General features: G+C 45.5%; 1 protein-coding gene across 3 annotated transcripts in view; it reads left to right on the top strand.

Annotated features, from left to right (window-relative positions):
• TBC1D1 (TBC1 domain family member 1) overlaps window positions 1–16833 on the top strand; it is a 193676-nt gene extending 176843 nt beyond the window's left edge. For all 3 annotated transcript variants that reach the window (XM_037529597.2, XM_037529598.2, XM_037529599.2), the window contains 3 exons: window positions 5960–6129; window positions 11374–11547; window positions 15069–16833. In XM_037529597.2, coding sequence (XP_037385494.1) covers window positions 5960–6129; window positions 11374–11547; window positions 15069–15269 — 545 coding nt within the window. In that variant the 3' untranslated portion in view covers window positions 15270–16833. The remainder of the gene's footprint in view (window positions 1–5959; window positions 6130–11373; window positions 11548–15068) is intronic.
• Window positions 16834–26569: the final 9736 nt, after the last annotated feature.

Genomic DNA, 26569 nt, shown 5'->3' on the forward strand with positions numbered 1-26569 from the left:
ATTATTTAAATAAAACGGATAATAAAAACTGGTTAAACAAATCATTAGTGAGATTTCATGAAGGTTTTATACCATAAATTAAAAAAAAAATAACTGCCAAAATTAAAAGAATAACTAGAATACTCAACATTGTGTGCTTAATTTACTGACGAAAGAGTCACAGAAACAATATCTCTAGCTTTATACTTTAGCCTATGTTTTTTACTTACTTTGGAAATTAAAAGATGATCATTAACCTGCCTTATATTTTCTCCTGATTGTTTAGCATATTTTTCAAACTGGGTAACGGAGTGGCATGGATTGAAAGGGAAAGGATGGAGTGCAGTTTGTGATTTGAAAGCAGCTCAAACATCACATCACTTCACACCCTGAGAGAAAATTTTTACAAAGGGATTTGTGCAGGAGGGGCTGAGTCATTACTGCCTCACCCCTACCCCAACCTCACCCCTACCCCAAGTCCACAGGACCTGGAGTGACTGCCTGCAGATAATAGGTCTGGAGCTCTAAGACTCTAAAAGTTCTAGGAAAAAGTCTTCCCTTAGGCGGCCTCAGTGGCTAAGAGGCATGAACAAGCTGCTTTGGCCCTTCTGTTGCAGAATACTTGGAACTCCGTGAAGTTCATTTTAATGACTTCATAAATTAAGAGCTAAAGCCAGTAAAAGCAGGCTATTTTTCTCTATTGTGTAGTCTGTGGTGGGTCGTGGAGTGTCTTCTGCATTATGCATGAAGATGCCAGGGTCTGTGTAATTCCAGGATCCCGTGAACCCCGGCTGTACTAAGAGGGTTCATGCCCAGCCGAGTGAGGGTTTAGGTCTCTTCAGATTATAGGAAGGAAGTGGGAATACAAGACAGCCACTCATATTGTGAAAACTGCTGGGGTTTTTTTGTACAACCCATTTCATTAAAACCATCTTAATAGAATATTTCATATAAAAGATATATTTTGAAAAACCATTTCTGTATTTCCCATTGGTGACTTGAACCGTGCTCCATGATATGGTAGGTAGCTTAGTTTCAAATCTAAAACCTGCCCTTCATACACTGGAGTCTTTTCTGGCCTGAAGCCCATTTCATTATAAGCCTTTAGGGCTGGATAAGCCCTGTAAACAAATGGACCTTTGTTAACTATTCACCATTTTATATGTAAGTAAAGGATTCTTAGCTCTCAGTCAGCATAGCTCATATATTAATTCACAAGCTTACTTGAATTAAGCACAATGTCATTGATAGGTTCTTGGAAACTGTGACTTTAAGCAAAACAACATATAATGAAGGCAGGTCCTCCAGTAACTTCATCTCATTTCGTGGAGGCCAGGATTTTTTTTTTTTTCTCACCAACATTGTAACAGAATGACATGGAATGAAATGACATCTTATCAATAAAATATTTACTATTTTATTTTTTTAAAAAAAGGTTTACTGGGGTATAGGCCAGAACTGGGGTACAGGCCAGAGGTGCAGGGCATGAGAGGATTCACCAGAGACAGAATGGGGAGCAGAATAGGCTGATCTACTGAAATACACTGCTGAGAGGAGCAGTGGGCGAGTCAGGAGAGGTTTTCTGTGCCATGTGAGTAGCTCCCTGGCCGGGGAATCAAACTCGTGCTGCAATGGCTGCAGCTAGCTTCACAGTGCTGTGCTTAACCCCTTGTGCCATCAGAGAGGCCCCCAATATTTACTATGTTAAATTGGAATGTGCCATGTATGCTCCTTGGGACGGCAGCCAGTTATGGACATACCTTTACCCTCATGTAGCTATCATGCTTTTCTGAATGTCCGTGATTCTGTCTGGGGGTCGCATAGCGTGAAGAAGCCTCCTCCTATCCAGTTGGGTATATGGAGGACTCCTGGGGGAGATGCTTGCTTTGCTCATCTTCTGATCTTATCTTTGGGGGAAAAATCTGCACAACAGGACCTTGCTTGCTCCTCACGAGGAGGCTGCGCTGTTAGGCTCCTGATGTTCCTGTAGGATGCGCTGCCAGGCAGATGAGAGAGCAGGTAGAGTGTCAAAACCAGAGGTTTGGCAAAAATCACAGAAGTCACTTGTAATACAGAGAAGGAGTCAGAGAGGCTTTAGGATGAAAATAGACTGAAAAACCAAGATTTTTATGTGGCCAGGAAAAATGGCTCCTCAGATGACATGACGCAGTGGCCATGAAGTGAATTTTTGCAAAAGCTGTTGGTGCTGTTCTGCTGCAGGGATGTTCCCCGCCTCCACTTCCCTCCTGTCCATTCCCAGTAGGAATGTGGGGTATCACCTGGAAGATTACCACCTTCCAGAGAAAGTGAAAGGATTGCACTTGACAATGACAACGGGGGCTGGGAAAATAGGTGTTCTCTTCCTGGCTGTGTATTTTGCATTTATCATTTCCCCCCATAGGAAAATTGCACTTTTATATCATGGGGAGTTTCAAATAGAGTTCCAGTACCTGTGAACACAATAACAGGGCTGCTGAAGTGTCTTCAAAGGAAAGGAGTTATTTGTGGTGTTCTCAGCAAATAATTTGCAAAGTGGTGGAGTCAGCTGAATGTAAGGTTCCTTCTACTTCCTGCCTCATAAAACCCTATGCCTGTTTCTAGGTGACTTGAAAAAGGGGAGAAGAAAGAAAGGGATGAGGCAGAAAGGAAGCTTGGTCACCGTGCTGGGAGCCTGGTGCTGCAGTGCTGCTGGGGGGCAGGGGGTGATGGGGGGTCCAGCAGGGCACTTACGTGTGCAGTGATTTCGGAGTGCAGGGAAATTTACTTTTCCAAGAAGATTATTGGTTTTGGTTTTCGTGTGTTTTATTTCCAGAATGTAAATGTGAAAGGATTGGACAGTGGGGCAAAAAGGAAACTACTTGGGTTGGGACAGTGGGATGATTGGTACCATTTTTCTTAACTATTATTAAAAACATGTTTAAATTTTTAATTTTCTAAAGAGGAAAAAAGGTACTAATCATTTAAAGGATATAAATGTTGCCCTCAAGTGTAGTCATATAAATTTAGAAGTTCCTCCAAGCACAGCTTTGAGGGGTCCTTCCTTCACCCCTTCAGACAGAGTCCATCATTGTGCACCCAGATGAACTCCTTGCTTGAGTGGGGTCCTTCTCTTCTTCCTCCATCCCCCTTCCTGTCACCAGGGAAGCTTCTGGGGCTGAGCTCTCCCAGCCTCAGTAATGCAGAAAGCCTGTGCACGAGGGGCTTCCTGGTGGAGGAGGGAAGGCTGGGGCTCTGCTCTGGGTAAAGTCCCAGGGGTAGAAATCCCTTGGGGTTGAGAACCTGGGAGAAAGCCCTTGGTGAATCTGCCTGCGCTTTGCCCCACAGAGCCAGGGCTCTGCCCTCACACACTCTTCGGGCTCCTGCATGTGATGGGGCTCCCTCCACCTCTGCATTTACACCTTGCTTTCCTTCTGCTCAGTGTTGTTATTCCCTGTCTTCTTACTCTCCAGTTTTCTATTGGTTCTTCGAGACTGGTTTCAGCAGTCACATTGCCTTAGACTTTTTTCTTCTCTTATCTCTGCCATTCTTCATGCTTTAGTCATAGCTTAGTGCCCAGCACGGTGCCTGGTATTTATCAGCTATTTGGTGAATGTTTGCTATCTCAGAGCAGCTTCTGAGCAGATAAGAATGCTCTTGAGGTGTTGAGAATAGCATTAGCAAAGAGCGTTTCTTTTTTATTGTACTAACTATAACCAGACTTCATGAAATAATTTCCAGGGTTCTATTTTGTTGTTTTTTTTTTTTTTTTTAATAGAGGCATGTTTTATTTATTTATTTGTTTGTTTGTTTTTGTTTATACAAGCACTGGGTACAGTCAGAAGCGCGGGAGGGTGAGAGAATTCACCAGAGCCAGAGCGGGGAGCAGAGCAGGCAGAAGGACCGAAGTACACTGCTGAGGGGAGCAGCGGGCGGCAGGAGAGGTCTGCGCGCCATGTGGGACCCTCCTCCGGTGGCCGGGAGCAGCCAGGGATCGAACCTGCGCCCCAGAGGCCGCGGGCAGCTTCTCAACCCAGCGCTCAACCGCTGCGCCACCGGGGAGGCCCTATTTTGTTTTTTTTTTTTTTTAAACATACAAAAAAAGTTAAAAACACAACACCTCTCCAAGCTTCCTCCCCCCCCCCCATACAGTCTAGAAAAGTCTGAATTAGAGTGATAGGAAATAGATGTATAATTCCTAAAGGAATAAAACTTGGAAGACCTGTTACTAAAGTGACTGCTGATGTGGAGTGCATGTTTGATGATGCTCATGAAGGTTCCTCAGTAATTATTTAATTGACTTGGAGGCAGTTCTATATCTAATTTTAAGATACGTATTCCTCAGAGACTAAAGGTAGTGAGCTCTAGCTTGTCAGTGGGTTCTAAGATCCCTGCACAAAGTATCTTTATATCTATTCTGATAGGTGCCACTAATTTTTGTTCTGCTGTGAGTATTCACCTACTGAAAGGAAGTCTTACAGAAATTTGAAATATATTTTGTTTTTGGAGATTGTCATTTTTGCTTAAAAATACATCTTAATTTTAGTGCTATTTTTGATGTTTTTATTTTCTGTAGTGGTGAATAGTTTGGATAGACTGTATTTTATAAAGCCAGACCTTGGCATAGCCCTGCCTGCATACATACAATGCTTCCCCTAAGGAACACAAATTTCAGAGATACAGTCAGTTCTCTCATTTGTCTTCCCGGCCTGTACAGCTAGACCGAAGGAGGAGGTGGCCTCCCTCCTTCCCAGCTTTCTGGGGCCACCCTGCTCCTGAGCAGTTATGGTGTTTATGCAGACAGCGAGGACCCAGAGCTCTCAGGGTGGCCTGATCCCTGCAGCCTAGTGCTGCTCCCCACTTGGCACCTGGCCAGGTTAAGGCCTTCGTGAGGGTCATGAGCACCTGTGGTACCTGGGTCTGGCCAGGCACCTTTCCCATGTGCCCAGCAGCAACCAACCCCTGCTCTCCTGTTTCTAAGTGGCATTTGCATGTCATTTGCACGAAACCACCCAGAGAGGCACAGTCTGGGGAGTCTTCCTCTCACTGCTTTTGTCTTCCGTGACCTGATGAAATTTACAACTTCGTCTTTTCCATTATCCTGCTGCTAAAAAGAAGAGAGCAAGCAAGGAAATTTTGCCTCTAATTAGATTCATATTCTCATTTTTAAAATCGTATTTTTTCTTAAGCTGTTATTTCAGTTGCCTGAATTTAGCCACCCAACTCCTGTGACTGTGCCCCCAGGCATTTGATTCTCTTTCTCAAGTGACTTCAGCTCTGTGATGAGGGTGTAGCCAAGGCTGGGTTGGCTGCTTCCCCTGGTATTTCAGGCACTTGCCCTCCTTACTGTGTACAATCAGTGTATGGATCATTAACATTTGCCAATCTAAAAAAAAAAATATCAAGAACTAGGAAATAACTCTGATGAGGGCTTTTGATTCCTTAGCGGTAACAGTGATTTTTACTCCATCATTATGCTAAAATTCAGTATGCTCATATTGAATACTGTACTTTTGCAATTGTGTAGACTTTTTCCAATCTTTAGACAATTTGTCATTCAACCTCTTTTCCAGAGGAAACAGGCATTATTTTCACTTACTCTACCTTAGTTTCGGATGCCATATAGAACTCTTAATTGTACTCATTTAAACATGGTTTAGTTATAACTCCTTTCCTAAATCCAGAGCATGCCTGATTAAAACAACTAATAAAATTTTTCTTTTTCTCAATTTCACTTTTGAGCCTGTTTGAATTGAATAAGTTTCTTGAGCAATAAAAAGATTTATCTGAATCTGACAAAAATCTTGTGGTTTTTTTTCCTTTCAGTATTCGCAATATTGTCTTAACAACCCAAAATATCAGGCTTTTGAAAAGGAAATAAAGTTTGCCATTTGGGACTGTGTTTCCCACCACCCTGCCCAATGATGTGTGGAAAAGGAAGTGGGGTAGGATTTCATCAGAAACTGGTTTGGTTTTAACTTTCTGCTTTTCTGTGTTTTCCCAGATATGATCTTTCTTCAGGGATCAGAGGTCATATTTAAAGTGGCTTTAAGTCTGTTGGGAAGCCATAAGCCCTTGATTCTGCAACATGAAAACCTAGAAACTATAGTTGACTTTATAAAAAGCACACTACCCAACCTGGGCCTGGTGCAGATGGAAAAGACCATCAGTCAGGTATGGTTTAGCTGGAATTTTCCAAAAGCCAAAGTAACCCTGGATGTGTAGACACTTTTTTTTTTTTATTGAGCAGGACCTATTTCCTGCTGGCCTGCAGGAGGCACATGGCAAATAAATGTGTTCCATTGTGAAATGCATGTCTGAGGTCTGAGCGTGTGCGTGTGTGAGTGTAGTGGTGAGATGCCGTGAGGTAACACTGCAGTGACCTTCCGCCGTGCTGGCTGGCACAGACTCCCAGAAGTTTATTGTAATGAAGAGCTCCGCCCCAAGTTTGTGTTCTGAAAGATACACATTTTTTTTGGTGTAGGCTTTTGGAAAATGAGTGTTTTGATTTTTTATGCTGAATGGCATTAAGTGGAGTTTTCTAAAAGCAATTCTTTGCTTAGAAAAATGGTGATAGAGGGGTCCTATCAATATTCTTCAAGTTGGTCCCATGAATTCTTTTTAAAATAGAATTTAGGTGGTTTTAGCACCTCTGGCTTCTGTGTACAGTTGGCCCATTACTCTGAAATGTTCAGGGCTATTGGGTGAATTGAGCCAGGAATTAAAACGAGACCAGTTAAATGATCTGGCTTAGGGGTGGGAGCAGATTTTGATTCCGTATAAGGAAGAATCGTCCAGGAGTGATTGCTCACTCTGAAGGACTGAGCTGCTTAGCACAGGGTGAGGTCACTCCTGGAAGTGCTAGAGGCTGGGTAGCTAAGAATGGCTGCAAGAGATTTCTGCATCAGACACTGCAGAGTCAGCAGTCAGACCTCCAGTATTACCTCACCTGCTCCAAATATAATGATAACAGAGAGCAGTTAACGAACTAGCAAAATAATGAAATAGTTTTTTTAAGGTACAAATCCTTATTGTGAGGATTTTTGACCCTCCAAGAGGACTCAGGTGGATTGCACCGAGATGCAGCATTTGTGATTTAATTTGCTACTCCACCTTAGGTGTTGAGCCATAGAACTAGAAGCAAATCTGGTCTGGAAAGAGAGAGGGTTTCATCCTGAGTTTTATTTGCATCCTGCACATTTTAAGTGCCTGTATGAAAGCGTGCTCTGTGCACTTGCTTCTGTAGCTAATTGATAGGCTGTGCATCTCTGTATTTTACTTCCCTGGCACCATCCTCCCATGTGAATAGCTTTGGCTTGTTGAGTCCCTCCTTCTTGCCAGGCTCTGTGGGAATCTATATATATCCGTGATCTCATTTCATCATGACCGCTTTCCCGAGAGGATAGGTGCTTTTAATCCACGAGGAACCAGGAGCTAAAAGTCGTTAACTGTCCTGCAGTGTCCCTGCTGCAATGTGGGAGTTCTTTCGGTGGGGTTTCCAGCGCTGTCCTTTCGCTGCAGGAGCGGCTATGCAATACCACCAAGTGCCTCTGGGGGTCATTTCATCACAGTTTTCCATATTTTACCTGGATAGCAATACTGAATTCTCTGTCCTTTTGGCTCTTAATTTCTGGTATCTATACATACTCATTACCTCCTTAGAGCTCTCATCACATTCATCTACATTCTGTGACTGCTGGGGCAAACAGCAAACAGCAGCTGTAGTTACCTAAACCGGTCTGTGCCCACACGTGCCACGAGGTGCGGTGCAATCCCTCTGCAGCCTTAGAGAACCCCTGGGCACAGATCCTGGAGATCCACAGAGCAGCAGTGACTGATGCCTTCCTGCAATTGACCGGGTGTGGATCGTGGGGTCTGAGTGGCCCTCTGTGACAGCCATCCCTGTATTGATAGCCTCCGCTTGAACAGCTAGGTCATAGCCTGCATCCCTGACAGAAAGTAGCTCAGAGTGCTGGCTCTAGGTGGCCAGACTGGGAGCAGCCACACAGTCCAGGGCAGAAGGACAAGGGTCTCTGACACCTTAGTGTGACTTAGCTGTCTATTGAATATTAGCTATAAATTTCCTTTGACCCAAGGAGAGGGAACCCTGCATGGAGAAAAGGTGGTCGGGGTTCTGTTCCTGCCACAGTGCAGGCAAGGGAGAGCAGGACTGAAGGAAGGGACTTTGGGAGACAAACAGCCTGTTTGCCACAGCCTTTGGGCTCTTAGTGAGAGTGTGGCCCCGGCCCTAGCCGCCCACCTAGGAGGGCATTAGAAAGTAGCACTGTTAGAAAAGCAGGAGCTGGACCCCCATCCCAGATGTGCTGAGTCAGAACCTGCATTTTTACCAAGATCCCCAGGGGCTTCACACACATGTGAACACTTGAAGAGTTCCCCGTGGGCCACTTTGTTATAAACACACTGGACAACTCCCTGTTCCAGTTGGGCTTGTAAGACAGAAACTAGAATCTTAACAAGGTTTTTTTGTCCGGAGATGCCCCTAAAGTCACAGTGGGAGGAGCTCTCGCTGCTTGGGCAGTTTGCGCTGTTAAGGACGGGTGGTTTTTTATTTATTTATTTATTTTTTTAAAGGCCAGTCAGTGCTGTTGGAGAGGAGTATTTTACCACGTCGTTGTTTAGAATTGCTCGCATGTGGTGATAATAAAAAGCAGACCTACTTTCAGCTGCGTTTATTATTGCTTTTAAATTCACTGCAGACACTGCGCCCCCTTATTGTCAATCCCTAGGGCACACTCTCCACTCTCCAGCCCTTCGTATGCCACTGAGACCAACAGAGTGGGGTCAGGTTGGAGGCTGGGCAGGTAGAAAGTTTGTGGCTAGTTGTGCAGACCTCAGAGTTAGTGGCTTCACTGTTCAGTGTCCACAGACTGCAGAGACACTAAGATTCCCTGTAGCCAAGAACGTGGACAACCCACTGAGGGAGGAGGTCCTTCCATAAACAAATATCTGGGAAAATATTTAGCTTCATGCATAATTTAAATAACATATAATGCTTTACCTACTAGATTAACAAAATGAAAATTTTTAATGCCAGTACCCAGTGTCAAGGATATACTGTGTCTGGCACGTTGGTATGTTGCTGACGGCATTGCACGTTGATTATTCCCATTTGGGAAGCAACTTGGCAATTTGTATCACAAGCCAGTAAAATATTCATACCCCTTGATTTAGTAATCCCATTTCTTGGAATGTATCCTTAGGAAATAATCCAAAATTTGGGAAAAACCATATGTTCCAGGATGTTTACAGTTGTCATTTATAACAAAAATTTGCATGTAACAAGATACCCAACACTTAATGAATGTATTAACCTGGTTATATGTCCACTTGGTAGAATTCCATGAAGCCACTTAGGGTTACAGTTATGAAGAATATATAGCAATTTGAAAAAGCGTTGCTTGAGGACCAGCCACATACCGCCATGGTTTGGGATAAATTCTGGGGCATAACTGCAAAATCAGGGCCTGTAAGTGTTTTGGCATCAGGAGGTAGTGATGCAATTAAGCTGAGATAGTTATGCTCCAGGATGGCCCCTTGGGATTAATGGGGGCCGGGAAAAAGCATGTGCAGCTTTGGGTACAGCTGAGAGCCGTTAACCTTAGCGCAGATCATCAATCTGTGTAAAAGGCCAGAGGTTTTATTCGCAGGTTTTCCAGGTTAGGAGCGCTTTTAGAAATAAATCTTTGTGGGAGGAAAAAAAAGTTAACTCTGTGTGTGACCTTTATTCTGCACCTCATTTATCATTACACATGCATTCTGCAGCAATCCCGGGTTTAATGTGTGTGGGTTTTACTCTGAGCTTTTCTGAAGGTCCATGATGTGGCATCCTTTGTGATTTTGCTGAAGCACAAGGTTGAATGTGACAGTTTCCTGACAAGGGTGTGGAAGCAGATCCCTTAGCTGCATGGAAACTTCCTGGAGTTGTCTCGTGTAGTCTCAGCTCTGCTGGGAGGTAAATGTAATCCCCCTTGTTAGAGACCAGGTACTGAGGCCGAGAGAGGTCAGGCATCTTGTTCAAGGTCATGCAGCGAGTCTGCAGCGGAGGCTGATTGGAGCGTAGGCTCAAAGCCTCGGAGTCCGTTTTCTTAACTGTAAAATGGAGGTATCGATCCCTGCTGACCTCCAGTCACTCTGAGGGCCACACAGTATTAGATCAATACAGTAAACTGCTTACCCACACTCAACAGTACAGTGGGCATTCGTTTTCAGACAGAGAATGACTGTGTGCCTAATTACTGTTACGCATTGAATTGAAAACCAGAAAGCTGAAAAATTAATCATAGGGAAGAGAAAATAAGATTGTTGAGAATGGTGAGAAAGTAAACATGGTTTTTGAAAACTGTTTTCAGGGAAGATGGGACTCACCCATTTGTGAGCGCTAATAGGGTACCATCAGGGGAAATGAGTTTTTCATTGATTTTAAAAACTTTGGAGTTTTTTAAGGAAATAGCAATGACAAGTCAGTTTCTGCTCTTGTGAAGTCTAGCTTCATTTTCTAAATGTTCTGACCATACTGGCTTTCTTTATGTAGGAACTGAATCCCTCACCCACCCTCCCCGCCAGCAAGATCTGTGTTGGGGTGTCACTCTGCAGAGAGCCACAGTCGCATGAGCTTGTGCCAGAAACAAAGGCAGAGAAGCTGTGGGTGGCACAGCCTCTGCCTTGTGACCCCTTCCCAGGCCTGCGTCCGCCAGGCTCACCCACTGAGAGAAAGTACAGCAAGAACAGCTCCGTCACTCATTCGGGCCAGGTTGTTTTTCACACGGGTGGCTTTTTTCATCACTATTATACTATTATAGGAAGGAAGGCAACCCAGGCATTGTTTCATATTCACTCATCTGTGTGGGTGACATTTGGGCTTTTGGCTCATTTCTGCATATCTTGTGTGCAAAGGAGGGATTTTTAGTAAACAGTTCCATTACTTAGCTGTTCTTGTAACTCTCAAAACCCAACTGAACTATAATTAAACTTTGACTCGGTGACTGGGCGAATAGGGCTCTGAGTCTTTTGTTTGGTTTTTTTCTCCCTTTGACCCATAGTTGGTGTATCTAACCTAATAGAATTTTCAGAGAAAAAGGAAATAAGTACTAAAATAGGAACCAAAAATAAATTTTTATAAACCTTTAAAAAAATAAAAGTATGCCTGTTGGAAAATGAGTATGAGAGACCCACACTTATTTTAGTCTTATTTCTAAGTGCCTCTTCTGTCCTTTCATCCCAGATAAAACTACTACCATCTCAGTATAAAGTCCTGCCTTATTTCTCACTAATAATCCCAGCCACCAAGTGTGTGCTTAGTGACTGCTCGTTGACATAGTTGTGTGTGAGTTTGTGCGTGTGTGTGTGCGTGAGATTTTTCTCATTTTCATTGCCTGATGACTGCCCTCTATCTGACAGGTGTTTGAGATGGACATCTCTAAACAGTTACAGGCTTATGAAGTTGAGTACCATGTGCTTCAAGAAGAACTTATCGATTCCTCTCCTCTCAGTGACAACCAAAGAATGGAGAAATTAGAGAAAACCAACAGCAGCTTACGCAAACAGAACCTTGACCTCCTTGAACAACTGCAGGTAAAGCCTGTTTACAAAGCAGCTTCCTGGACCCCGGGTGCAGGGTAGTTCATTAACTCACCAAAGGCTCCAGCAGACTGGGTTTTCCCATGACCACAGGACCTTTCTCTTCCTGCTTTGTTTATAGTTAGGATCAAAGGTACCCCAGGAGAATTGATCCTTTTTATTTGGGAGCAGACAGATTACCCTTTGCTGAGGTCAGACCGTCCTTCAAGTTTTCTGAGAAGCTGATTCTGCACTTAGCCTTCTAGGGAGAAAGGCCCAGGGATGAACTTGGGTTCAGGATGCTGAGGCAGTGTCAGCTGAATGCCAGCAATTGTGCTTTGAGTAGCGATGAGAGAATCAAAGACTTTTAGCTCCCATGAAGGAACACACGAGGTCCACAAAGGGAGATTCAGAGGGAAAAGTGAAGCAGAAATCTACCTAAGGAAATGAACCAGAGCTTACAATAATCATTTGGAGTCCTTGGTGTCAGTGCATAGGGTTGATTAGTGAAGGATACAGCTCTCCTTTCTAGAAGCTTCCGTTTTAACATGGTTAAATGTAGATGAGGACATATAGTAGAAAGGCAGCCCCTGACACATGTCAGAGCTTGAGATGGGGCCAGTTCCGTGGAGCAGTCCTGAGACCTGGACCTTGTCAGACCCAGCACTGGCCCCTTCCATCTTGTCACCCTGGGTAGACTGAGACTACTCAGTAGGATGCCCTCATCAGTGAGACCAGGACAAGAACAAAGTAACCATATAATCGGCTTCATAAATGGGTGGTAATGTCAGTGTTAAATTGTTTGGGGTGTTAAAAAATAATATTTTTAAATGCTGTGGAAGAAAACATGTATTTGCTCCTGAAATATGTGTTTTCTGTCATTCCTGGGCTAGCCATAGAGTAAGTTTTCTGTCCTGATCTAAATCTGCTTTCTTGATAGAAAGTTGCAGCTTTGCAGACACAAGCTTAGCAGCGAGAAAGGCCAACATTTGAAAGCCTAGTAAATCAACCCTTGTCTAAAATGCATTCCTCCCAGCGGTGATTTATCCCAGCAGACTGAGAAGATATTTTCTAAAAGAGGAACAAATACAAAATGCTTTCCCTACCCAGTCCTAACTACCAGCCATGGTGGGAAATTTAGCTTCTTTCCTTCCCCAAGATTGAGATGCTCTAACTGAAAACGTGCCTGGGTACAATTTCCCCAGGACGTCCCAGCTGTGATCTAAAGGCAAGACTCCAGGGCAAAAGAGCCTTTTCTGGCCTGTAAGAGTATCCAGTGTTGGTGGTAATTTTAAATGGCTTCCAAACAACCAGTAGGTTCCTGAAATATCACCTAATGGAGACATTTCTGACAGCTCAGATTAGCATTTGAAGCATGTGGCTCGTTAAGATAAGCAGTACACAGGTAAAAGGTTCATTTTATTGGGCTAATGCCCATGTGGTTTTTTTGGTGATGAAGGAAGGAGAATAATTTTACGTGGCAGTTGTGCTCAGAAATCTACCTTCCTCGAAAAAAGGTGCATCTGACCGTGACAGGTATTTACAGTTGTTCTCGTAGGAGTGGTCTTGCTTTTGCCCACATGGCTCTGAACTTCCAGAGGTGACCTTTGGGACAGCAGCCTGTGCCAGTCCACAAGTATAGACGTGTCCTTGCTGTGCCGGGTGCCAGGGGCTGCTAAGACGCGTAAGGCACTGCTGCTCTCCAAGACTTGGAATGGGGGGGGGTGGATTTGTGGGTGCTTACCTATTGTTTCCTCATTATTCCCTGTGAAAAAGAAAGGGATAAATGGATCAATCATAAGGATTTGCCATTGATCCAAGGATATATAGGTATTCAATATAACATACATCTAATTTTCTGACGTAAATCTCTGTTTTTGCCAAAATACCAAAATCAATTTGTTTTCTACTTTTGTTCAGATCTTTGTTACACATAGCAAAGTCCCATGTATTTTCCTGTTAAACACTTAAGGACGTTGTATTAAAAGAAAAGTCCAGCAGCTGGAGACCAAAGGGTAGAGCCCGTTTGGAGTGGCAGCATAGTAAGGCCATGGTTAGAGCTCCCGCACGCTGTGCAGTGATAACGGAGGTTCCTTTGTCACGGTAATCCCGAGATTGTTGAGGGCCCACACTGAACTGGGTGCCAGGGAGGCCAGCCCCACGTGTGGGGTGCAATTTGCTCTCTTCAGTGGAAGGGCTCCCTTCCCCTTGAGCAGACCTGACATTCATGGAGAACAGCTCGCGGCTGAATCTGTGACTGCCCCTCGCAAGGCCACCAGGCTGCAGAGCGAGCAGGCCTTCGTGCAGATGAGGCGGGGCCCAGCCTGGTCCTTGACCACAGGGGATTGGGAGGTGCCAAAGGCAGAGCCCAGAATATACACTGAGCATGACCCTTGCCTGCAAAGCTGATGAACAAGATCCTGTTCTTTTTCTCTCCTCTTTCCAGGGATCTAGTGGCACAGTCAGAGCTAGACTTTGAGTCATGAGTTGCCTTTCTGGCACGTGTGTTGTCTTGTTCAAAAAACTTGCCCTGTTTAGAAAATGTAAAAAAGTAATCTGTGTGATAGAAGTACCGTTTTTCCCACTAAAATAAGTGGGGACTAGACGGATGAGGTAGCACCAACCCACCAAGCCAGTGACCCGAGCACGATAGGACGTAGCTGCGAGCTGAGGGTTAGGCCAGGAAGGTCATGGGGTTGGCAACCGAAAGGTCAGAGTTTTCTGCGATTTTTCTCAGGAAATGCTGCAGCTTCAGTACACCCAGCTCACTTGTCTGGGACACTTGCCCGAGTAGATTAGGGAGGGGACGGTCAGTTGCTAGAGAGAAGCGGGGAGAAGTTCTGTCTGTCCACCTGACACTTGCCGTGTGCTCGTGGTGGGGACACGGAGGGCTGGGAGTGAGAGCAGCGCTGACCTTTGTGGTGGTGACAAGGCCGTGAGACTGTTAATAGGAACCTCTTAGCAGAACACTTGACGTGCTAAGTCCCCCACGTGTCCAGGGACAGGCCACATTGCTTGGCATGGTGATGTCTTCTAACTCCAAGGAAAATAGAAAGAATTTCAGATTATGGAGCTATTGCCACATCGGCCTGCACATGGGAACTATTTTTACAGCTAGTCTGAAATCAATTTGTACATGTGAATCTATGTATTATTAGTCAAAATAGACTGAGGTCCGTGTCTTCTGTGACTTAGTACAGCAGAAGTCTCTGTCCAGAAGTGTCCCCCCTTCTCCACGGCACATCATTTGACCATGTGAGATCTGTCCTCTGTGTTGGGTGACTTGGACACCTGCCTCCCACACAACACATGGTTTCCAGAAGAGCAGGGGAAGGAAATGCTGCAGGGCCTGCAGGCGGCCCAGCTTACCTATGGAGAGCTGGGGAATGTCTTACTGGGTGTCCACTTAGACTGGGCTCTGCTAAGACATGGCGCCAAAGTGTCACCATCACCGGCCAGTGGATTCCCCAGCACGGGGAATCCCCTGTGAGTCGCCACTTGGCATTTACAATCTCATGTCTTCTTGTATCTTTCAGGTGGCGAATGGTAGACTCCAAAGCCTCGAAGCCACGGTTGAGAAGCTCCTGACTAGTGAAAGCAAGCTGAAGCAGGCTACCCTGGCCTTGGAGCTGGAGAGGTCAGCCCTGTTGCAGACGGTGGAGCAGCTCCGGAGGCAGACTGCAGAGCTGAGTGGTCCAGGGCCTGACTGTGTGCAGCCCGGGCCCGCGGGTGACTGACCGCACAGGGACAGCCCCTTCCAGTGCACAGCTCCAGAGATGCTGGGACGCCACCCTAACACTGGCCAGGACTTCACTGAGAGACAGAAGATGCTGGCAGAAGAAGGAAGCGTGACGAGAGCTGCTCAGGGAGGAGACTGGCTCGCCAGCATGCAGATTCTTCTGAAGGAAAACTTGCATTTCAGGGGGGCGAACGTCCCAGTGCTTTTGTTGTTGTTTAGGTCCTGATTCACTCCTTCTCCAGTCCTCATTGCTGTATTCATAGATCTAGATGGCATGGACAGGAATAAACACACCTTTCTATTTCCTTGTCGTTTCCTTTTTCACTGCAGTTGTGAGGAGCATTCGTAACACTGTAGAATTTCTCAGAAGCTGGAAGGGCCACAGGTGCTTTCTTTGGCAAAGATGTGGGTCGGTCATTCTTCCAAAGAGACTATACCCTCAGCCTCTCTGACCGGGCACAGCTGGCCCTCGTCCACTTTTGTTACGGATGCCTGGGATGACCCTGGGCAGAGACTGAAAGTGATGTACTTAAATCTGGCATCTTGAATTTGATCACTGTCTTTAGTGCTTGATGAAGTTTTGTTTTTGTTTTTTGTTTTTTTCTTTTTTAAATAGTATGTTCATGCACTTTGTGCTTAGCTCTGACATACTGAACAAAATCCTTAATAAATGTTTTGGGGAAAGTTCATTCTTCGGGCTCCCCCAGGTTCTACTGGCGTGTGACCCGCACTTGCTGTCTGAGGTATTTCTTGGTGGTGGTTCATATCCGTATGGCATAGCGTGTGTCCCTGTCTGCAGATGTGGCAGGTGATGCAGCTGTGTGTCCTTTTGAGCCTTTCCCTAGGGAAATCTGATTCTTTGTAGCATTAGCAGTTGCACATCAGGATTTTCAAGGGTGCCAGAGATTGTGGGCCTTTCAGGAAAGGGATCAGGCCAGTTGAGAGCAGTTTCTCAGAGGCACAATGTGTCTTGAACACAACTCACAATGTAGCAACCCCCTCCTGCAGGAGGTTGAGGTCCCTGTGCCTTTAACAAGCTAAAGCTGCTCACCTTCACCCTGGTGCCCACCACCACAGTGAGGCCTCACTGATCTGAAAGGGCGATTTCCCCACAAAGGCCCGGGTGAGGGAAGAACTGTGAGCACCTATCACTTCTCCAACAGCAGAAACACTCTGGTCTTCATCAGTGTGACCACTTCTATTCTACAGGAGTTTCTTTGATCCTCTCAAGGGAGGGGCCTTCTTAAGCCCAAAGGGATTTTCATATGGGATCATTAGCCCTGTCGGGAGTTTATGGTACCACTCCCAGTGCCTAACACTCAGCGGACTTTTGGGACTGCCGTGTCAGCGGGTCACAGTTCCCTTCCTAAATCAAGACGTCACCCCTTGATCCCGAGCTGTTCCGCCAGATTCAGCTGGAGGAGTTAACATTTGAGGGCTGTTTTCCACGTCCTTTCCTGTCTGAATGTTGATGTTGAATTTGGGCATCTTGTTACTGTCACTCAAAACCACTGACTCTGCATTAAATAAAAAACAAGAAAGCAATAAAACAAAGACTTCATGTCCACACTTGCATGGTGTTCAGTTTTTTTTTTTTAAAGTTTGGGTTTTCACCTTTTTGAAAAAAGATTTATGCATGCAAGAGCTGAGGTGTCGGCTAGAGGTGCAGGGGGTGAGAGGATTCACCAGAGACAGAGTGGGGACCAGGTAGGTGGATCTACTGAAATACACTGCTGAGAGCAGGTGAGACAGGAGAAGTCTGCTGCATCATATGGATTAGCTCCCTGGCCGGGATCAAACTTGTGCTGTAGTGGCTGCTGATAGCTTCATAGTGCTAGGACTTAACCCCTTATGCCACCAAGGAGGCCCCTGGGTTTTCACTTTTGAGCACAAGAGTAAAGGAATGCCCCCTGCACCTCGGGTCAGTGTGAGTGTCACCTACTGCAGTGAAGGCGCCAGGGGTACTGATCTTCTGTCCCAGTGTGGTTGCCGCGTGCTGTTAATGTGACTCCTGTCCCCAGGGTGTGAGTGAGCAACACTGGTGAGACCAGTCATGAGGTCTCGCGGCCAGGGCATGTGCGGCCGGTGCTGTGCTGAAACTGCCCAGGGCAGGGAGGACTTGACAAGAGGCTGTGGATGCCAATTGCACGATCCCCAGCTGTCACTTAGCCAGGGAAGGACAAAGACAGAACCAACTCAGCACCGCCCAAGCCTTCTCAGAGGCAAAGTTTTAAACCCATTTAAGTTTCTGTTTTCTTCCAACACAACTATTTTCACATGCATTCCTGAAAATTGTCATTTGGTACCATTTATGTCACCTTAGACTTAAGACAGTATGAACCCTTGAGAGGTACATTATTACATAGAGTAAGAAGACACTTTACAGAGAACATTTCAGTCTGGGGGAGCTGTGCCCTTTGGGGATGTGTGTCTGGTTGGAGAAGAGCTACTCTGAGTGCTGTGGGCGCAGGATTTGTTACACCAAACAACTGTGTGTGTGTGGGAAGCTGAGAAGAGAAGGCGCAGGAGGCGCGTGAGTTGAGAAGGCACGTTAGTCCATTTGGGAAACACATGGATGCCGCATTGGGCCTGGGCAGGCGGCTTCCGGGAGGGCCATGTGCATGCATCTGCAGCCCCGTGTGGAGTGGTAGGTCTGGGCCCGCCTTAGGTCAGCACACAAGGGCAACGCTGGAGGAAGAGCTGGAGGTGGAGCAGAGGAAAATGAGGACCAGTCGCCCGACCAGGAATCTGCATCTGTCCTCACCATTTGACCAGCTGACCTCTGGACCAAAACAGCCCCTGCCTTCAGGTTTGCCCTCCAAATTTCACACAAGCACATCTTTGAGCCAGTTCCAACTTAGAACCCACTGGGGAAGGATGCCATAGGGAGTGTGGCTTAACCATGTTGACATGGAACAAGCCACCACAGTGACCTGGAGCCTGCCTGACCTGGGTGATGGCATGCACGCAAGTGTCACTGCGTGGAGGTGCTCCGTCACGTGTGTGTTCAGCGATCCCTTGAGGTCAGACTCAGGCTGATTTTGACTGGAGAGTCCTGTTGGTGCCACATTGGAGGCTGGAAAGTGCCAGGACTCTCACCCTTCATCTGCTCCCCTCCGTCAGGGCACCGAACCTACAGATTAAAAGGCAGAGACTTTCTATGTGACAAAGTAATTCACAGGCTACATTGTCTTAAATCTAAACTCTCTTCACGGATTCAGAAGTGCTCAGAATAACCCCAAACTGAGAAAGCCAGGGGGCACCTTCTACTTGATGCTAGAAAACTACCTCCCACCCCATTGTATAGAAGACTGCAGGAGCCGAAGAGGCTTCAGAATCACTTTATGACTGGATACAGGATCAGAGTAGATCTCCAGGCCCCTGACTGCCTAGTAGTAGAACCACCACCCAGCTTTGATTTCAGAGAGTTCAGGGAATCATTTCTCATATTATCTGGAGTCAAAGCAAGGAAAATTCTGCTTCAGAATTTAGCCTATATGGAATTTGGTCTATATAGTAAGAAGCCCAGATCAGGTTCTCCCCAGAAATATGGGGTCTCCAGGAGTCTTAATTTATCATGCGTTAAAACCAAGGGGTTTCTCCAGCACCCACCCCCCACCCCCGCCCCTGCCTGTGTGGACTTGGAGTCAGGAAAGCTGCAACAGGACCTGAAATGATTGAGCACAGTTTTGCCCTTGACAGTCATTTCTTTTTTTTAAGTTTAGGGTTTTGAAGACCCTTGTACTGATTTTAGGGAAAAAGATCAACACAAAATTACCTTTGATTTCCTATAAAGGAAACATTCTGCCATGTGTAATTTTTTCTGCCATCTTTAGAAATGATTAGGGAAATGTGAGAGTTAGGAAATGCAACAGGCATGACGGTCGTTATTTGGACAATTTGAAATTGGCAGCAAAAGATGAAAGGAAGGTTCTTAAGTATCTAGACTTTATAGATCCCTGCCTTTCTATCTCTAAATTGAATAACCAACCACTTGGGTTGTAAACCCTTATTAGCAAAGTGTTTGAATCGACTTCACCATATGTCTGTCTGTTTAAAAATTTCATGCACTACTTAATTGCATTATAAGGTTGAGGTTTTCAATGAGGCAGAACAAAATAAAGCATTTAAAATGTTAATAAAAAGTTGATAAGCAGTTTTTCTGAGGTCAGTGAACATTTCATCATTTAAAATATTTTTTTAAGACTGTGATGTGTTCATTCAGATGTCAGTTTCCAAGTTCAACCTAGTGTGATGGCTGCTTTTAATGTGCAGGCAGCATGGCTGAAAAATGGTGCTTCCCCAAAGCTAGTAACTATAATGAATGGAGAATGGAACAGCTGGTTCCACCGAGCCATGGTGTGTGTTCCTTCACTTATTCACCGGTTAAGCAAAAGTTTTGTTAGCATCTCCCTAATATCCATCTTTCCTGATGGAAGGCTAAAATAAATTAGTTGAAACTTGTTAGAATTTCATTCTTTTTTGACTAAGGTCTTTTAAAAAGCACTGAAATCTCTTCATTTGCAATGTTTTGAAAAAGCTATAAATCCAAGATTGAATAACGTGGTTTTTGGCCAACGATGACCTAAGCCATGGAAACACTCTGAACATCCTTTTCTGAAAAACCCTTTCCAGACCACTTTCCCAGGAGTCTTCTCTTGGGCTTCCTCTCTTGGACCTCTGCTCTCAGTGAAGGAGGCAGTGGGGTAGAAGATGCAAGCCTGGGAGTCTGCTCTTACCACGTGGCCGCCCGCTCACCTGCTTGTGCGCTGCTGCAGACATCTGTCCCCACACCAGCACCTTCTCTGCAGGAGCCAGAGGTGCTGCCCTGCCTGGGGCTGGGCTGAGCTGCACAGCATGTGTTAAAAATAGCGCCTATGAATTACTGCCCCTGTTTCTGCAGTGCCTTTTCCTCAGAACCACGGAAGCTGACTGGACCCTCTGACAGCCAAGTGGGGAAAGAACATCACATGTCACGTTCTCCCCCTCGGACTGATCTGTTTGTCCTAACTCTTCGGGCCCCGTCTTTGTATTATTGTTTTTGTCTTATTCCATATTTGGATCTGTGTTGACCAATTTTGGGTGTCTCCTTCTCCATTTTCTAGATAATTGTTTCTAAACCTCTGTGTCCCTAATTCCTTCCAACTGTAGGAAAGGCTGACTCTCATTACTGTTAAATGCTGGCTTTGGTTCCCAGCACCCCACAGGGGGACATCCTGAAGTACCATCTTGGAGCACCTGTGCAATCATGAGGTAGCACATTAGGGAAGTAGAGGCAAGTTTTCCTTGGTGGGGGTGGAGGGCAGAGGGAATCTACCATGTTATGTCAAAGTTCTACCCATGTCAAGTCTTCCAGTATTTTCTACCAAGTATGGCAGGGCTATTTTCCTTTGAGGTAAATGACAATCAACTTTACTCTGCTTCTCAGGCCCCAACTCTGCAGACATCGATGTCTCACCTGCTTGTCTGTTTTCACTCTTTGCAGCAAATAGTAGGTGTGTCCACTATGAACTCAGCCCTCATGTAGGATGTGGGGCTACAGCATGCCTAGGCCCTCCCAGAGTCCCTGAGTGTATCAGCACTGACACCTGACACCTATCTCTCCAGGTGATACTCAAGAGCAACTGGGCTGAGAACGACCATAGTGGTCTTTCTGCTTTAACCTGTTAAATCAACCCAATTGAATTTGCCTTCAGCTCATGGAAGCTAAAGTTATTTAGGCTTCAGTAACTTTTAAATAAGTTTTAGCTTACATAAGCTATTGTGAGTCATTGACAAAAATTTTGTTGACATCAAGGTGTTTTTCTACAATTTTCCATCTTATATTTGTCATTTACTTTCAAAAACATAAAGCTAATTTGCCTCGCCTGACATCCAAGCATCTGAGGGACTAATGCTTATTTTAAGAAAGTAAGTCCTTCCTCTGCATCCACATATCTTTAGATCAGGACAACTTAGTACTGGAAGTCCCTACTATCAAGAATAACTGCATTCTTAAAAGTCTGTACTCACTCTTCCTACCTGTATAAACTAAATTCAAACTTGTGTTTACTGAAACAGCTCTGACAGAGTAAAAACTATTTTGAACTGCTTCCTGGGTTCAAACCCTCACTTTGATTATCTTGTAAACTCTTCGTCTATCATTGAGACTTTATTTTCAATTAACCATAGTATAAATATATTAATTAAAAATCTCAGTAATTCCAGAGACTAGCAAATAGTGAAGAAGGTTGAATGCAAAGTATGATGATATAATAATAGCTAAAATACAGCTGGCACCATATGCTGGGCACTGTTATGAGCCTTTGATGTGGACTCATTTCATAAAGGAAGAGATGATTGGGACTCAATCTGTTTGTGACTGCAGAATGACCTCTGCTAACTGCTGGGCAGCAAGCCTTGGAAGGTGAGCTTGGTTAAAACTTCTAGTAAATACTAGATTGATCACTAGGTGCTCTGTGTGTCTGAGGATCTTTTCTGTAAGTAGGAAAGAAAATTAGGAACAAATTGATCACCAGGATTTTAAAATATTTAACCCTCTTCTCTTCTAATCCCCTAACAAGGAGCAGGTAAGAGGGAGAGAAAAATATGTCTCAACATGTGGTGGGAACAGAAAGTGAAGAAGTCAGGAAAGACCCTGCAAGGCAGGAGGCTGACCCTATTCCCAGGACCACGATGGATGGGAGGCCATGTGAAGAATGGGGTGCAGAACAGTGGACAAGGTGGAATGCAAACTCTTTCTCCTCCAGCTCCTGGGACAGGTAATTAATTCATCCGCAAAGGGAGGTACAAGCCAGAGACCAACACTGCCTGTGGGCTTTTCTTAAAAATGGATTGCTTGGGGACCAGTCAAAAGTTGCCTGAATGAATTGTCTTCTCTGAAAGCTCATTTCTCAACTGAGTGGGACTTTCAGCAAAGTGTCCAGAATGGATTTTTCTATGACAATGTCCTCTACCTGTTTCCTGGACTGGGAAGTAGCGTTGGCCAGAACAGTGCTTCCCAAAGTGACTGCAGGCACAGCATTTCATGATTTTACTGCACTTTAACATTAAAGACATTAGCACGTGTTAAGAATGCTGAGAAGTCCGATATGTGATTTACAATGGGAAATATATATTTGTGTTTTTTTAAGATTTATTTATGCATGCATTCAAGAACTGGGGTATAGGCCATAAGTGTGGGGGGTGAGAGGATTCACCAGAGACAGAGTGGGGAACAGAAAAGGCAAATTGACTGAAATGCACTGCTGAGGGGAGCGGTGGGCGTGACTGGAGAGGTCTGCCGTGCCATGTGGGTTTCTCGCCGGCCGGCCAGGAATCGAACCCACCCTGCAGAGCCTGCAGACAGCTTCACAGCTCTGCGCTCAACTGCCTGCACCACCAGGGGAGGCCAGGAAATATATATTAGACTTTTGCATGGAGTTCCTGAAATCCTTGGAATTTCCTGTGATGAGAGTGATAAAGATGTCATTTGTTATATTCCAGACATGAGTGCTGGGAAACACTGAAGTTGGGGGCTGGTCACCAGAGGAACCAACCATGTGTATGTGCATGTTTGGGGTAAGGGGGTGAAGAAGAGAGGAGCTAGAGTTTGCTTTAATCACCAATGGGCAATGACATAAGCAGTCGTACCTTGGTAATGAACCTCCAATCAAGTCCCCAAAGGACAGGGTGCATGTGGAGATTCTGGGAGACCAGTGTGTTCAGAGAGCATGGAGGCTGGGCACCCTTCTCTACACTTCGCCCTGCACATCTGCAATCTGTTTCTGAATTACATCCTTTTATAATAGGCCTGTGATCTTGCAAGTAAATTGGTTTCCTGAGTTCTGTGAGTCACTTTAACGTATTAATTGAGCCCAAGGTGGGGATTGTGGGAACATTTAATCTATAGCCAGGTGGTCAGGAGCACAGGTGACAACCTGCATTTGTGATTGGCATCTGACAGGAGAGGGAGGCCAGTCTGTCCGGGTTGGTAGTGCCAGAGTCCAGTTGGAATGAAGGACATCCAGCTGGCGTCTGAGAATGGCTTGCTGGTGTGGAAAACCCACACTTGGTATCAGGATTGTACTAAAGAAAACCATTTTCCACTTTTCAGTCTATGTCTTTTAAAAATATTTCTTCCCCAAGATTATGTTACAAACTAACAAATGATAAAAGACAATTATATTTAGGTGATACAATCAAACTCGAACACTTCATGAGTAAAGTTTCCTTTTGGAGAACAGCAACATGGGGCAGTCCGCAGAGAACATATAGGGTAAAGAATATAGAACAAGGATGGAATGAATAAAAGATATATGATTGGGGCCACGTGGTCACCCTTGTTTGAAGGGAGAAGGTGCAGAGTTGGCTTGGCCCTTGGGATTGGCTGGCTGGATCGAAGGTGTTTCCAGGACACAGAGGTTTAGTTAAGTTTCAATGTGCTCGTGTGGCACCCAGGCAGGAGCTGTTCCATTATGAGCCTGGAAATTTGTTTCAACAATACACATGGTAAAAGCTCAAACACACAACAGAAACATACTAGATAAAGGCTCCAAATTCCCCTCAACCCATATCCTACCACCCAAGGTCAATCACTTTTATCAGTTTCTTACCTCTCCCTCCAAACACTGATGTACATACTACCTCGTACATGTGTGTTTGTGGAAATATTTGGGTTTGTAACAACAGGGGTGTAGGGGGGACAGCAAAGGAGGGGTGTTGCTACTGTAGCCTTCCAGAGGCTAGAAACCAGAGAAACTGCTAAATATTCTCCACAGAACAGCCCCACCCGCCCCAACAACACAGAGCTAGGGGCCCACAGTGGCAATATTGCTGACATGGAGAAACCTGCGGTGGTTTTGAAACCTGAGTGTATCAGAATCCCCTGGAGGGTTTGTGGAAACACAGATTGCTAGGCCCTGCCCCCCCAAGTTTCTAATTCAGTCGGCCTGGATTGGGGCTCCCAAATTTGCATTTCTACAAGTTTCTAGGTGATGCTGATGTGGCAAAGTGCAGGGACCTCACTTCAAGCTCTGCCTGCCACCTGCCCTTGTGGAAGTGGAGGGGGCGCGGCTCCACCTGTGGGATTAAAGGGGGGCAGACAGAACAGAGAAACAAAAGAAAACTTCTCTGGTCACAGACCACCCATGATCATAGAGCCACACCCAGTGACATAAGAGGTTGGGAGATGTGGTCCTTGAACCCCCCAAAGGCGGGGTGGGTTTATTAAGAAGTGAGAATGAATACTGGGGACGTGGAGTTGAAAGCTTCTATGCCACCACTCCCCACTGCGGCTCCCCCAGACCTGGCTTCCTACCTGTTACTCTTGGGTGCCACTCCCTGTGCTTGTTTTGTTCTCATTTGATTCCCCTCTCAATTCAAATGTTACTCAGCAGAGGGGTGAGCCCTGGCCACCCTGTCTCCCGGGTGCCTCTGCCCACCTGCCCTTCCCTCTTCCTTCCCTTTCCCTGCTGTCTCTAACCTTGGACTCCGTGACCGCGCTTCTCTGTCCCTGCCACAAGAGAGCAGGATTGTGAGGGTGAGGCCTGTGTTCTTCACTGTCACATCCTGAGCAGCACCTGGCACAGAAGAGGCTCTCAATTATAGTCTTAAAAAAGTGAAAGTGCTTCTTCCCCTTTGATGGGCACCACCAGATCGCCCTCCTTAGGTTTAAGTCCATGAGCCTGCGCATCCTTCATACATCTGAAATATCTTCTTTGTGCCCTGCATGCTTGCAAATAGGCCCTGTGGCCCTGGAGCACTCAGACCCACCCCTGGACTCCCAGACCTGCCCCTGCTCCTCAAGCCCTCCAGGCCTCACTTGGCAGCTGTGCTAAGAGCCAGAGGAAACAAAAGGCTAATCTTCCTAGTGAAGCAAACCACTTCTCAAAGGCACATGTGACAGTCATACCCATTTAACCCAACAGCCCAACCAAGGGAAAGGCATTGATTCATCTGATTAAGGGCCCCTCTGCCAGAAAAATCATCCCCTATCTACACTGTCCTGACTTACGAGATTCTTCATGGCTCAAAAGTGCTGTATCAGCTTAAACTGATCTAAAAAAAAGCAAACACTTCAAATCTGTGATAATAAAAGCAGCTTTAGACACAGAACAGCTCAGCCCCCCTGGATGGTTCTCATAAATAAACCAGGCAATCACATACTACAGAAATAACTAGGAGTTCTGTGACTTCATGGGGAGTCAAAGGGAAATTGCCCTTGCCAAGAGAATGCTAAAATCCTCCCATATTCAAAATGTGGTCAGACCCTAGGCATGAGCCAAAGGCATTTTGCTCCAACTGCAGCTACTTCTCAAGTGAAACCCAGTGAACATGAGGCCTCAAATTGAATTTTTATGTCTAGATGTCAGGGGAAGGGGGTACACCACAGCAAAATGAGCTCATCGAAAGGGTCTGGTTGAAACCAAATAGAAACCAAGAGCCAGCAGTGAGGTGCGGGCCTCAAACCAGGCTAGAGCCAGCGGTTTCTGTGTTGTCTCGACAGCCCCTGCTCTCAGGATTCACTGCCCTGCAGCCTGGCAGGCTCCTTAGGATTAAAACCAGGCCGGGACACTGGCCCATGAGTCAGAGATTTTTAGCATCACTATTTAAAATGAAAACACTTTCCTGTTAACCAGAAAAGTCCAGTTATCAGAAAAACCTCATTTCCTCAGCATTTTAATTTTTGAGATTGTATAGTGATAAGAAGGAAGCAAATTTTCTCACAAGGGGATGTACTGTAGCCATTTCTCAGGAAATTGTATCTGCTGGGAAAGTCATGCGGACTTTTTCTTTTTGTTTTTGCTATGCATTTTAAAAATTAAATTATTTGCATGGAGTAATGTTGATTTTGTAACACTGTATATGATTTAGGGGTGTAGATTCATGCCTCTTCAAAGGCATTGCACCATGCCTACCACCAAAGCACCAATTCATAGGTGCCTCTTTTGAAGGACCTAAGAGTAGTCCAGACCAGTCAAGGGGGATCCTGCTTTGCCCCCTGGTTCAATTCTGGGGTGGATGGTGCCTCTATTGGGGCCCAATTGTCCCAAGCTGGGTTGGCAAGGAAAAGTCATTTCATTCAGGCTGCCCCTATAAGTTCCCCCAAAGCAGAGGTAGTAATTTTTCTTACTCCCCAGATTCCAAATCCTCTTAGTAACCAGCTTGGCAGTCTGCAAATGGGCAAGTCAACAGAGGAGTAAATGCCTTGGGAAGTCAGGCCAAGTATTGGCTTGGGAAGGCTCCAGGGTTGTGCCAGGAACCAGGGGCAGGGTGGGGACCGGTGCAAAATCATGGGTTGCCTCCACGGTTTCAGGA

This window comes from Talpa occidentalis, unplaced genomic scaffold (genome assembly GCF_014898055.3).
Source record: "Talpa occidentalis isolate TD23 unplaced genomic scaffold, MPIMG_talOcc4v2.1 talOcc4.6, whole genome shotgun sequence".
NCBI lineage: Eukaryota > Metazoa > Chordata > Mammalia > Eulipotyphla > Talpidae > Talpa > Talpa occidentalis.